The 13729-nt window shown below is 48.8% G+C and overlaps 5 protein-coding genes across 5 annotated transcripts; 3 read left to right on the top strand and 2 right to left on the bottom strand.

Moving 5' to 3' along the window:
• Positions 1–733: 733 nt before the first annotated feature.
• On the top strand, positions 734–2153 carry BP5553_05777 (Uncharacterized protein; the record flags this gene model as incomplete). Its single annotated transcript, XM_032014400.1, has 2 exons — positions 734–1536; positions 1598–2153. The coding sequence occupies 2 exons, from the start codon at positions 734–736 to the stop codon at positions 2151–2153; spliced, it is 1359 nt and encodes a 452-aa protein (XP_031869081.1).
• Positions 2154–2874: 721 nt separating this feature from the next.
• On the top strand, positions 2875–3600 carry BP5553_05776 (uncharacterized protein; the record flags this gene model as incomplete). Its single annotated transcript, XM_032014399.1, has 1 exon — positions 2875–3600. The coding sequence occupies one exon, from the start codon at positions 2875–2877 to the stop codon at positions 3598–3600; it is 726 nt and encodes a 241-aa protein (XP_031869080.1).
• A 1184-nt stretch (positions 3601–4784) lies between these two features.
• Positions 4785–5609, bottom strand: BP5553_05775 (Uncharacterized protein; the record flags this gene model as incomplete). Its single annotated transcript, XM_032014398.1, has 4 exons — positions 4785–4843; positions 4912–5082; positions 5139–5438; positions 5492–5609. 4 exons carry the CDS (start codon positions 5607–5609, stop codon positions 4785–4787), a joined length of 648 nt encoding a protein of 215 aa, XP_031869079.1.
• A 1181-nt stretch (positions 5610–6790) lies between these two features.
• Positions 6791–10316, bottom strand: BP5553_05774 (uncharacterized protein; the record flags this gene model as incomplete). Its single annotated transcript, XM_032014397.1, has 4 exons — positions 6791–7034; positions 7095–9993; positions 10051–10172; positions 10231–10316. The coding sequence occupies 4 exons, from the start codon at positions 10314–10316 to the stop codon at positions 6791–6793; spliced, it is 3351 nt and encodes a 1116-aa protein (XP_031869078.1).
• Positions 10317–10938: 622 nt separating this feature from the next.
• BP5553_05773 (putative cell division control protein nda4) lies at positions 10939–13280 on the top strand (the record flags this gene model as incomplete). Its single annotated transcript, XM_032014396.1, has 4 exons — positions 10939–11078; positions 11146–11272; positions 11328–12730; positions 12788–13280. 4 exons carry the CDS (start codon positions 10939–10941, stop codon positions 13278–13280), a joined length of 2163 nt encoding a protein of 720 aa, XP_031869077.1.
• Between the last annotated feature and the right edge of the window lie 449 nt (positions 13281–13729).

The following is a 13729-nucleotide window of genomic DNA, read 5'->3' as shown; positions in this document are numbered from 1 at the left end:
CGACGATAATGGCGCTCGGTCACTCATTGACGTTTCGCCATTTATGGTCGGCGCTTTTGAGGGTGGGGTTGGAGCACGAAATTGCAACAGACCACGCAAGTGTTTGGTTTGGTTTTGGTTTGGTTCTAGGGCGCTACGAAAAGTACGCTGTCATGTAGGGAATGAGAATGAGGAATAACTTATACTTATGACTGCTTGGGTTGCAGTGCGCTATGTAACACTGTGACCAGACAAGCGCAAATTGCCCCTATCAGCGATCGGTGCTGGGCATTTATGCAACAAACAGGAACTGGCAATATTAATAGCTTAAACCAAGTCCTTTGTGCCCCTTTTGACCTTGGCAAACCGCCAAACACGCTCAACAATTACCTCTTCCAGCGCCGCGAAACGGTGATCGTGCTGCCTTTACCCGGCGCACGCGCAATCTCCGCCCCAATGGTGTCGTTCGGGGATGCGAATAGCTTCCTCTCCTTCTGCCTCCCTCCTCTTTCCCCTTCTGCCACCATCGTGACATGAAGTGAAATCGCCATTCACTCACTCACTCGCTCGCTGCAGTGCGTTTGCGCACATTACCCTCCTTCAACCTGTTGATCATTGACTCTGCATCCAATTGCTTTTATCGTTCGTCCTGTACTGCTCCTGCGATCATATACCCAACCGCCGTCAACGTGCAAGCCACTCCTTAATTTCTACTGTACCTTTTTCAATTCGATTCGATTCGATTCAATCCAATATGCGCTTTTCAACCCTCCTTTTCGCTGCTTCGGTCCTCGTGGCGCCCACCGTGGCCCAAACATGGACCGACTGCAATCCCCTCAACGCAACCTGCCCCGACAATCCGGCGCTGGGCATGCACCATAATTTTGTCTTCAACAAGTCCTCGACCGTCACGAACTCCTTCAACATCACCGCGGGCAAACTCGAATATGGCAACAACGGCGCTGAATTTACCATCAATAAGCGTAAGGACTCGCCCACCATCCAGTCCAAATTCTACATCTTCTTCGGCTCCGTATCCGTCGTCATGAAAGCCGCGACCGGCCAGGGAATCATATCTTCCATTGTGCTACAGTCGGAGGATCTCGACGAGGTGGATTGGGAATTCATGGGCGGTAATGCGACGCATGCTGAGACCAATTACTTCGGCAAGGGCAACACAACATCCTTCGACCGCGCGGTATATTACCCCGTGGACACCGATGTGCGCGAGAACTTCCACAACTACACAGTCGATTGGACCGCCGAGAGGTTGATATGGATGATTGATGGAAAGATCGTTCGGACGCTACCGTTTGCGGAGGCAAACAAGGGTCATAATTATCCTCAGACTCCTGTGACGGTCCGTCTAGGGATCTGGTCTGGTGGCGATACGTCGTTTCCGCAGGGAACGATCGATTGGGCTGGTGGCCTCACGGATTTCAGCAAAGGCCCTTACACCATGTACGTGAAGAGCGCCGATGTCAAGGATTACTCCACCGGGTCAGCATACCACTGGGGTGATCGCTCAGGAAGCTGGCAGAGCATCAAGGCACTTGCGTAAGTAAATCCTTCCCTGGGCACCTAGGTACGTAGCTATGTATATCTAATGTACAAATAGCGGTAATTCCACTGCCGCCGAGAAGATCCTTAAAGCCGAAGAACCCACCCTTTCCATCGCCGAGAAATTCCAGGCCCTTCCCCAGACCACAAAGATGGGTATTTACATCGGCAGCGGCTCTGCAGCAGCCCTCCTCCTCGCCGCATTCCTCTTCGTCTGTATCCGCCAGCGCCGCGCGGGCCGCAAAGAGCGCGACGCGTATAATGCCAAGGTGGAGAAAGAGCGACAAGACGCCTATACCTACCAGGTGGAGCTACGAGAGAAGGGCATGGGTGGGTGGGATAATAGGGAATTTGCGAACCAGGGCGATGATGCCCTAGGTGGATGGGGAGGATCGCATGTTGTTGCGGGGAGTAGTACCAGAGCCAGGGGGAACGATGTCCCGACCTTACCAGAGATTTCAGGAAATACTGGTGCTAATGATTTCCCGCTACGATCCCCAAACCCGGCAAGCGGATATGCAGGATCAAATAACATCCCTCGAAGTCCGTCGTTTGCTCATAATGGGGAGATCCAGAGCACGGGGTCAACGAGAGGCGGGTACCACAAGTTCTGAGGCCTGTGAACAGGGATCATCGCATTTTTTTAATCTTTGGTGGTTTATTGGGGCCTTGAAGGAGTACTTCGTAGATAGGATTGGAAGAACGCTCATTTACGCATCATGAAACGAGGGGTTTTGTGGGCAGCTGGCCTGGTCACATTTTGCCCTGTGCACAAACCAGCATTGGCATGAATACCAAATTAAGTACATATACATAGCAGACTCTGTACACTGAATTATTTATATATTGATATCTATATAATCGGGATTGTTTTGTTTGTATACAATAGTGCTAAGTATATCCTGGCAAGCTATCTTTGCTTTTAGATTCGTTCATTCGTGCCTAAATATAGAGTACCCTTATTTGATAATACTTAAACGGATGATTATATAATTTTTCCACAGGCCCTTCAGCTACTTTACGATTCCAAGTTATATTGCAAGGGTAGAAGGTTAAGGACGGTAGCTAGTTTTGCTTTGCTTTCTTGTGGAGGGCCAGATTCGTTAGCCGCCATCAAGCTACTCCCGCATTTATATAAATCTCACTCATTCACTACACCTCATCGACGTATCCTATACTTTCATCCATGTCCAAACATCCACTTATATAACGCACACCCTAAAGTTGAATCCCAATCTTCTAATTATAAACTCTTAATCCTAACCTAGTCCCCCACTTTCCCTCTCAGAATAAACAATCATATCTCGCTTTCACAAGATAACCCCTAAACCTACCATGGCACCCCTCCTCGAAATCGCGGCATTCAACGCCCCCTCCGCCCTCAGGGCAGCTACTTCCGGTGCCTCCCGCATCGAGCTCTGCACCTCGCTCCAAGACGGTGGCCTCACACCCTCTCTTGAAACTTATCAAACCCTCACCAGCTCTCTCCCCTCGTCCACAGGAAACCCCGCAATCCCAATCCACATCATGATCCGACCACACCCCCACTCCTTCACTTATACCGCCTCCGAGCTAGAGAAAATGTCAGACAGCATCAGGATCTTCAGCGAGAAAGGCGCCGCCGCATTTGTATTGGGGGTCTTGGATGGGCGTGGCCTCGTCGACGTCGAGGCTAACAGAACCTTGATTTCTGCAGCGGCCGGGAGGCCGTGCACGTTCCATAGGGCGTTTGATGAGATTCCGCCGGAGAACATGGAAGATCAGCTGGAGATTCTGATTGCGTTAGGATTTGAGGCCGTGCTTACGTCTGGAGGGAAACGGACGGCGTGGGACGGGAGGGATGTTTTGAGCGGGTTGGTGAGGAGGGCTGAGGGGAGAATATGCGTTATTTTGGGTGGCGGAGTTAGGAGTGAGGGTTTACAGGCACTAAGGGAGGTGGTTTGTAGGAATGATAGCGGAGATCGTCATGTGGTCTGGCATTCTAGCGCTATTTTAGAGGGTGGAGGGGAGATGTGTAGTGAAGAGGAGGTTAGGAGGTTAAGGCGTGTGCTTGATTGCTAATAGAAGTATAGACTTTCCGGGAGATATTTACGATTTAGCAATACATGCAGGTAAGTAGGTGAATAAGAAGCTGCACAACGGTATAAAACCGCAAAACCACACCGCACTTCCCCCAGCATATAACTGTCACCTCCTTTTGGCTCACAGCCGGGCGGCCGGGATAACTTCGCTACTATTCTAGAAAGTATATATATTCAAATAAGAAAGCTGCTAATAACGACAACCTAGCTCTTTAAGACACTCCCCACAAGTGATCGCACGACACTCATATCGAAGAGAAATATAACTAGGTCTAGCGACAACTACAAAACGGCTGAGATTAGTTGGCTGTGGGCAACGAACTCTTTTGCCATTTACAATTTTATTTTTAGTTTTCCGTTTCCATTTATTTTTATTCTTATTTCAACTCGTTTTTGTTTTCAACTCCCCCACTTTAGCGAGCATTTGTAGTGATTAAATACAAGGCCAACCGCAATAACGGTAACCTTGAAATCTATATATGGCTTGCTATAAGTTTAGCATTTGGGGTTTTCAAGCTATATTAACAAAGAATATATGACTACAATTATGACATGCCAAAGTCCAAGTGAATTGAGAGATTCGGTCCAAATATCATCACCTACTCCAAAGGATACCTTGACTTTAAGAATGAGTGACGAATATTAGCTCCCACATTTCCTTTAACATTGCTATTACGGAAATAGGCACCAGCGAAATCCCACAAGAAGCGTTGGTTGATCTTGACTCGAAGCCCTCGCTCTACGGATATAATAATAATCTGGAGGCGAGAGAATAAGCTGGCTGGAATCACGCCGTTCACGGCCATCAGCGTTCTGAGAAGCTACTCTTGTACGGCCAACAAGAAGTATGAGGGCACCTCGACCCTCAAACGGGCGCTTGGAACTTAAATTCAGAACCGAGACGACGAGAAGACGAAGTAGGCAAAAGCTGAAGCTCATATAGCATAATATAGTTGCTAATGCTGTAGACTTGACTAATAGTATACTAGAAAATGATATTTACATATTGGCTCTCACACATAAGCGCTTCGGCGACGCAAAGCTAGTTCTTGGAGATTCCTTGTATCCCTTGTGTAGATTACCAATAAAATCCGCGTGCTTTATAATGTACATTCTTTCAATGCCGCGTGAGTTTCGCTTGACAATTTTCTCAGTTGCTTTTGTTTAGTTGCATGCCAGACTGGAAAGGAGGAAAATTCCGCCGGCGACACCATTTACGGCTCCTAAATTTTACATATTAGCATATGTAATATTATATTGGTTACACATCGTGGTATATTAAAGCACTTACCTGCGACAGCAGCTCCTACTGTTGTGAAAGTTGAACAGAATCCATGATCCTCAATTTTCATCTCCATATCAGCCCCCATGAAGGGTGGGGCTGAGTTCCCAAGATCATGGGGCTGATAGTTGACCCCCCAGTATTTTGGCACTTTACATTCCGTGACCTTAGTTTTTTTGCCTAGTTGAAGCATTAGCAAGGCACTAGGTGAACTATTTGGCTTCGAGTAGGTTTACCTGGGCAGTAATATGCTGAAAATCCGCAATTAGGCGTGTGAACGATTGTTTCGCACTTTGCTGTAGCCTTGACTGCAGCGCGAAGAGCATCCCGAAGGCCATTACGGATCCAGGTTGGGTAACTTCCACTTGGGTTGATGGTCAAGGTTTCATCGACGACACTGTCTTTGTGGACCAGCTGGTAACCCGTGATTTTGATTGGACTGGTGTCGCATTGTCCTGATGTATGGCAAGCGTCGGACATCTTATCAATTATCTTGTCTATAGGAAGCGTGCCGAGGCTGACTGTTTCGTCCGAGACTTGACTCCGTGTTAGCCTTTTGGAATATCCTCGAGGTTGAAATGTGACCTACATGTGATCTTGAGATTGCCTTTTTTATCATGAACCCAGTCTCGCTTTGCGACCTGGGACGGCAAGGCAGAGACGGATGCAAGCACAGACGCAAGAACTATGAGGGTTTGGTAACGCATTTTGACTGAGTTTCTTGAAACTGTGCTGAGAAATAATGACTATAGGGGTGATGATATTGTGAGGTAGCTAGTTTGCTGGCTTTTCTAGAAACGATATCGAGGGAATCAAGAGGGTTTATATGTCATTGAGAAATTCAGTATAGCAATTAATGAAAATACTCCGTAGACCTGTGAGTTGATGGTCGATACCCGCCTCATGGAACGTTCCGTTTTCTCTCCGGAGGAGCGGTTTAGAGGCGTAGCAGTTGTACGTACAGTAGAGTGATATAAGGTTACTTATAACTATAAATACCAAAAGGATTCATACTCGAATATTGTCTGGGTTCATCGGGACTTCATCATTGGACTGGAAAGTTTTGGTCCTTGATAATAATCTAAGGTACAGCCCCGTGCCTAACCAAATGAGAGGTCTCGTATGAATTAATATGAATGAGGTAACATTGCCGTGAGAATCGGACGACGAGGAGCGCGCCCCTAGCAGGAGGAGCCAAGATAGCCGCGATCCTTTGCCATGGTGATCCCGCGGAGGCACAGCGCCTGACAGGAAACGAGGTAAAGTGGATCGGCCTGTTGTGTGGCATTGGTTCGCTCCGAGCCGAGGATCCCACGAAGGATCATTATTTCCACTACAACGATAGACTGTAACTTATGCAAGGCACTTTGTTTCAGGTTTCAGCCCGGCTTCGAGAACACAGACGTAGAGCTTCGGGCCATTTACCAGGTAGCGAGCCAGCTTACGGAGGTACAGCCCATAAGTATAGAAACCGCGCTAGCAGGGATCTCACTGTACTCCCCTTGCATCACAACCACAACGCATCACCAAAACATGAAAAAGGAGAAGTGTACAGTCCTCTCATTAGCATTATTCTGGTGCTTAAATGAGGTTTTTTGGCTGTGTATATCAAAAGTTATCAAGTGTTGAAATCGCCTGTTGCGTTCAGACACTTGTCCGCTGTTACTATACTTATGGGCTGTACCTCCGTAAGTCTTCTCTATTTATATATAGCTAGTCCTACTATATATAATCGCTAATATATGAAAAAGGAAAAACGGTTCGTATATTGGGAGTTTGAAATTGTGTTCTCAAGGTACTCGATATAATTTACATAATCCTGGAGTGAATAGACCGTCTGTTGGTTTATCCGGATAATCCTTCCGGCGGGCTGTGTAGCGACGCGAAATTATGAAGCCTTCTTCTCATCGGTGCCTTTCTCCTGATCCTCCTTTTCTACTGTCTCCGGATCAGCGGGATTCGCGGAAACTTCCCCATTAGTGACCACATCTTCCTTTGACTCAGGAGGCGCTGCTTCAGCCGGTCTAGCAACGCTCTTCTGCTTCACTAGATTAATGATAGCAACTCCCGTATCGCCCGCACCATCCAGACCACCGATCCTAGTGTTGAAGTATTCCGCATCCCTCAGCATCCTAGATCAAATAGTCAGAAAATTTGCAACTATGCTAGAGTGGGAAGGAATCTCAACATACCTTGATTGAGCGGCATCGCTCGCCAACGACACATCTCCAAATGCCTTTCCCCACTGCTCTTTATAGCTTTTAAACACCGGTTCTATAACCATCCGCACATTCATAGCAGGAAGATGTTTGTTAAGGGCGCGGTTTAATGTGCTGGTTTCTTTCGCCAATGTCTCCATGTACAGATTGACACCCTCCTTATTTTCCTCCCAGTTGATCTCTTTCATTGCTTTTGCAAGCATAGTTGCTCGCCCGGCCATGATGTCGACCAGTTTATCGTAGATAGATTGCTGATGCTCTAGGTATGCACGTCGCACTTTGTCGAATTCACCCATCAAATTCGACACTGCAGAGCCAGACCCGGCGTGGCGACGAATGAACTCACGAATATGAGGGATTAGACTACCTATAAAGGCTAGGGATCGTGCTGCAAGGGCGAGGTGTTTGGCTGTGATACGCTTTAACCCCGCTGAAAGAGTGGCACCAGCCCCGAGGATGAGTTGCGTGCAGCGGGAGTTGAAGAGCGTAAGGTATGATAGAATTGGTATTGCAATCTCCGATGCCATGGATGGGAGGCCAGTGTTTAGGTATAGGAAGGAGGAGAGGCCATGGAGACAGAGGATCGCGGATACGGGGAGAAGGAAGGATTCACCTTCAATGACTGCGGAACGGCTGGTACCTTTGGAGGCGTTTGCAGAGGGCGTGGAGGTTCCCGATGTACCATCCTTTGCAATTGCAGATATTTCCGGGATTGATAGGGTGTTAGATTGGGATGGCGGACGCCATATTTTACTTCCCGCAGTCCAGGCTTCTGGATCATGAGTGCTTGCCGAAAGAAGACGTGATAACTCTTCAGTATCAGATTCTGTAAAGTCGGTTGCGGCCCATAAATCCGCTTCCATCCCAGTAGCCAATGCTTGTCGTTCAGATTCGGCGAGTTGGTGTATGAAGTCTTTGATATGGCCATTCACAACATTCTTCAACGCAGTGCCGCTTCGTCCAGAGACCGCCTCGCATTCATTTGCGAAGAGAAGATTCAAAGTAAAGTAGCGCAAGAATCTCTCGACGGGGAGGTGTATGGTTTGCTCAGACCGCACGCGCAAGACCTTGACTATCTTGTCTTGTGCAATATCAACAACCTGCCCAAGAAGGTTTGACATGTCTAAGACCTGATGCATCTGTTCCTGAATTTCTGGATCCGCGGGGCCCTTTGTTGCTGGCGCACCCATCCGGCCATCAATGGCAGCCATGTTTGGGCTCCTTGGAGGTGATTTCATACCTGCCTGTGTTAGAGGGCCGCCAAGGGTGCTGGTAACGTCTAATAGTTGCTTGACTTGAGTTCCTAATCTCCTCAGGGTCTCTCCGACGCTAATATATATCGTTTTCAGCAGCTCTTCGGCATCATCTGGATCTAGCGCCCTTAAATTGCGTGCTAGAATGGATGATTTCTCCTGCTGTGACTTATGTCTACCGCCAACTGTGGAAGACGACACCATCGAATCGGCATCATCATCATTGGAGGCCGGAAGTGGCCGGCGGATGAGATTGCGCACTTCTCGCAACACCGCATCCCGATAAGCAGAAGTTGCAGGTAGTGTGTATCGGGCACGATGGAGACCACTAATATTTGATAGGAGCTCAGACCTGAAGTCTTCACTCAAAATCAAGTAAGCGGGATATACCGATGGCTCACGGTTGTGGGCCCCTCTTGATCTCTGAGACGCATTGTTCCATCGCTGTAATGTCTCAGGAGTGGAAACAGATTCGATATGACGCCGTAAATCGCCTACCAGGGCGTTAAGGAATCTAGATTCGAAAACTTTCCCTATGCGATACCGTAGCGCATCGAGATCATTTGTAACTCCTTGTAACGCGGTTGCCCCTCTGAGATCCCGAAGTCTGATATCCTTTTCCATTGTGCTTTCTGGCGCTTCCCCCGCTATAAGCCTCTCTAGACCATCGATCGCATCCAATGCCTTCTCAACCTCGCCAGCATCAATCAGAGACTCGCAGCTACCAACAGCCTCTACAATGCATTTCAACTGTCGAACTGCATCCCCTAACTGGCGCAGGTTTTCCCTCCTTCGCTTCTTGTTGACAATGTTAAGCCCGCCGACAGCCATTTCTTGGTCTAAATCATTCAGCTCCTTCCGCAGTGCTTTGATCCGGTCCACAGAATCAGCAGCCTCCGAATGAAGCTCTCTAAGCGAGCCTAATGCAGCAAAAAAGGAGGTTGAGGCCGTTGATATCGATGAGATAAGATGGACCTCAATCGTGTCCATATACCATGAGAGTTTTTCTTGGAGAATTGCATTTGTTGCTAGGGCTTTCCGTGGCCCTGTTGCGTTCCCATTTGCAGCCTTGCGCTCATCAGGCGCCCCGGGTATTGGTCTCACAACTTCCGAACGCTCACTGACGACATCAAAGGTGCGCGGGTTTTCTAAGTGGAAGTCTTCCTCGAAATATACGGGTGGTATAGTTGATAGGGGTGTAGGCGCATGAGCTGCTCGTTTTCCGAATCCTCCACTTGACCTCCGTCGTGGCAAATATGGTGCCTCAATAGATGAGGCCAGCGAGGCCAAGGATCCCCTCTTAGACAGACTTGGGCGACTTGATAACTGTTGGTCTGGGTCGAGAATATCTGCAAAATCATCCAACTTACTGCCCTTCCTTAATAATTGTGTACCGCCTTCTTCCTCGTTTTCCTTTGCACGCTGGAGCGCATCATAAAGGGCGCCAACTTGCGACAGATAAGGCCCGAACTCCGAGGGGTCGACCGATGGTATATTGGTGAGGGCAACAGGTGGGATGTCTCGGGCGGTGGGTGGCTTATGGGCACTTGATGCAGGAGCGGACGTGTGTGGGAGAAGGCCAGTTCGGACGATGGGTGGCTGGAGGAGAGTAGATATAGCTTAATTCGTTAGGTTTTCTCGAGACTTTTAGGGATCTGAAATACAATGGGCCTCACCATTCTGACCAGATTCGCTTAGATCATGCCACCGCGGGGCTGTATTCAACGAGCCTCCTATTGAGTGTATAGAACTCGCGGTAGAGTCTCTCCGAGGCCTGTATCTAGTATTCGAAGTCGGCCTAGAAAGTCAGCGCTGGCCCACGGGCATTGGCAGGAGCCCAGAGGCAAGGCACATACCCAGGATAAGGGTATTCATTTCGAAGATATGGAGGCGAACTGGGGGAGAAGCTGTCTATGGAATTCCGGGGCGCTGGGAAAGTCATGATTCCGACTGCCTTGTTGAAACCTTTGCGCCTATCAACACCACGGTCACCACATCCGCCAATATTACCACACTCTAGCCTCCTCGGCAGCTGTAAGGGAGCAACACGGCGATTGCGTATAATGCCGTGCCGTCAACGGTTCCTGTCGTCGAGCGCAAGACAGTCTTCGGGTAGAGCACCGGGGTCGCTTTAGGGATCGACAACAGGTATTGTTCGTTATCGGGGTATCATTGCTGAAAGGAAATCAAAGGGAAAAGGACGCAAGCAGACTCGGATTGGAAACCGTCGAGGCAGAGCGAGGGTATATGAGTATTCGTGCAAGGGACATTATATCGTTGGCGTTGTTTGTTGTAGTTGACGGAATTAATTGTATACTGTAGCTTCACTGGAGTTCCCCGTCGGGCGTTCTGGACCTGCATCGCACGTGACTGGGTGGATTGATCGCCAATGCAAGCTCTCTACGCGGTTTGTCGCGTCGGTCGCGTTGATCTCCTGAAGGCGCGTCGGCGTTTTTGATATTCTTCTTCTCAACCTTCTGCTGATTTCATCTCGACCACCACCTCCACCTACGCCTGTACCTCTCAGCGGCGCCATATCCCTCCTGAAATCAATACACGGCAGTATGGATCGCCAGTCCGTGTACTCTTTGAGTGTGCTGCAACCAGACTACGACAACCTCAACGAGGACACGCGCGGCCAAGTCCAAGCACAACTCGAACAGTTCATTCTCCAATTCCGCCTAGAAAATGCTTTCATTTACAGGTATAGCACGTTGTCGCCTTGTTGGTTTTGGATATAAAATACGCTGCAGTCGCTGACACCGTAGCAGAGATCAGATCCGCGAGAATGTCCTCCTCAGGCAATACTACTGCGACGTGGACGTGGGCCATCTCATCTCCTTCAACGAAGAGCTCGCCCATAGGCTTGTGACCGAGCCTGCAGAAATAATCCCGCTGGTGAGCATGGCAGCGTGCAGGACAGACCCGCAACGCTGTTATTAACGTACCTCAGTTCGAAGCTGCATTAAAGAAATGTACACACCGGATCGTGTACCCTTCGACGAAAGACATCGTCATTCCCGAACACCAACTTCTTCTTCACTCCTCAGCTGAAGATACTCCGATCCGAAACCTAGACGCTCTTACAATCTCCCGACTTGTTCGAGTTCCGGGGATTGTCATTGGTGCCTCGGTCCTAGCATCGAAAGCAACCGCCCTCCACATTCAATGTCGCAACTGTCATCAAACAAAGGTTCTTCCCGTAGCAGGCGGGTTTACTGGTGTGTCTCTCCCGCGGACGTGCGATAGATCAAGGATGCCCGGAGATACCCAGTGTCCCATGGACCCCTATGTTGTGATCCACGAGAGTAGCCAGTTTGTCGATCAACAAATTATTAAGCTCCAGGAGGCTCCGGACCAAGTCCCAGTAGGGGAACTCCCAAGACATGTGCTCATTTCGACGGATCGTTACTTGACCAACCGAGTGGTTCCTGGATCAAGATGCACAGTTACTGGCATATTTTCCATTTATCAGAATAAACAGGCCAAGGGAAATTCTACAACTTCGGCAGTAGCAATTAGAACGCCATATTTACGCGCGGTTGGGATTCATACCGATCTCGACAACACTGCCAAGGGGAACGCAGTCTTCTCGGAAGAAGAGGAACAGGAATTCTTGGAGATGAGTCGGAGACCTGACCTCTACAGCGTATTTGCAGAGTGCATCGCACCCTCAATTTACGGCAACGGAGATATTAAGAAGGCTATTGCGTGTCTGCTTCTTGGGGGCTCGAAGAAAATCTTGCCAGATGGGATGAAACTACGTGGAGACATTAACGTCCTTCTCCTCGGTGATCCAGGTACCGCAAAATCTCAATTACTCAAATTCGTAGAGAAAGTTGCACCTATTGCGATCTATACCTCTGGAAAGGGATCATCAGCAGCTGGTCTTACAGCTTCCGTCCAGCGCGACCACTCAACCCGGGAATTCTATCTTGAAGGAGGAGCTATGGTTTTAGCGGACGGGGGAGTAGTGTGTATTGATGAATTTGACAAGATGCGAGATGAAGACCGGGTAGCAATTCACGAAGCCATGGAACAACAAACCATTTCCATCGCCAAGGCAGGTATTACGACAATTCTGAATGCCCGGACTTCTGTCCTTGCAGCAGCCAATCCAATTTTTGGACGCTACGATGATTTGAAAACACCAGGCGAGAACATCGATTTCCAGACCACCATTCTCTCTCGTTTCGACATGATCTTCATTGTCAAAGACAATCATGACCGTAATAGGGATGAAACTATCGCCAAACACGTGTTGGGAATCCATAAAGGGGGCCATGGCATGGAAGAACTGGCCGAAGCCGAAATCTCTGTGGACAAGATGAAGCGCTATATAAGTTACTGCAAATCGTAAGACCTTCCCCCCTTTTCTCTCACCTACACCCTAAACTAAATCAATTCAAACAGCCGCTGTGCCCCTCGCCTCTCCCAGGAAGCCGCCGAAAAACTCTCCTCCCACTTCGTCTCCATTCGGAAACAAGTCCACGCGGCAGAAATAGAAGCCAACGCCCGCTCCTCCATTCCCATCACAGTCCGCCAGCTCGAAGCCATAATCCGCATAACGGAATCACTCGCCAAGCTTTCCCTCTCCCCCATCGCAACAGAATCCCACGTCGACGAAGCGATCCGGCTCTTCCTCGCCTCGACCATGGATGCAGTGACCATGGGGAGCACCCAGGGCAGTAAAGAGCTTAACGAGGAGGTTAACAAGCTCGAGGATGAGCTAAAGAGGAGGTTGCCCATTGGATGGAGTACGAGCCTTGCGACGCTGAAGAGAGAAATTTGTGAAGGAAAGGGCTATAGCGAGCAAGCTCTTGCTAGGGCTATTACGGTGCTCCAGAGGAGAGACACTATTACTATTCGGAACCAGGGGGCGCAGGTTTATAGAAGTGGGGCGTGAGCTCTCTTTCCCACCCAAATTTTATGGAGTGGTGTTGTTTTTGAACTGGTTAATGGTAGCGGTGTTTCGGCGTTGATTGTTGCATGGAAAGGAAGGCAGGCAGCCTTGAGGCAGGACAAGGACCCATATCAGTATGTGGTTAATCATGAAGTATGATGTAGAAATGCTAGCCAAGATTTATATCGATAATGCAGGGAATGTCGCTGATCATAAATGATTTGGCCATTTTTTGAAAACGTTTGCGATTTCTATGCTACCAACAATGCGATTGTTTTGCTATATTTTACATTCCCCGGATTACCCGTGGTCCCAAAATCGTTCCATAACACGACCATTACTCCGTGGACATTATTTCCCCAATATGTATGCACCTGACTGGCGGAACGCTTGCTCGCTCGAGTTTCCTAAACTCCACACATGCCTCCCGTCGTTTGAAACCCCATGAGCGT

Source organism: Venustampulla echinocandica (assembly GCF_003357145.1).
Source record: "Venustampulla echinocandica strain BP 5553 chromosome Unknown scaffold_3, whole genome shotgun sequence".
Classification (NCBI taxonomy): domain Eukaryota; kingdom Fungi; phylum Ascomycota; class Leotiomycetes; order Helotiales; family Pleuroascaceae; genus Venustampulla; species Venustampulla echinocandica.
This window is presented reverse-complemented; position numbering and strand designations above follow the sequence as displayed.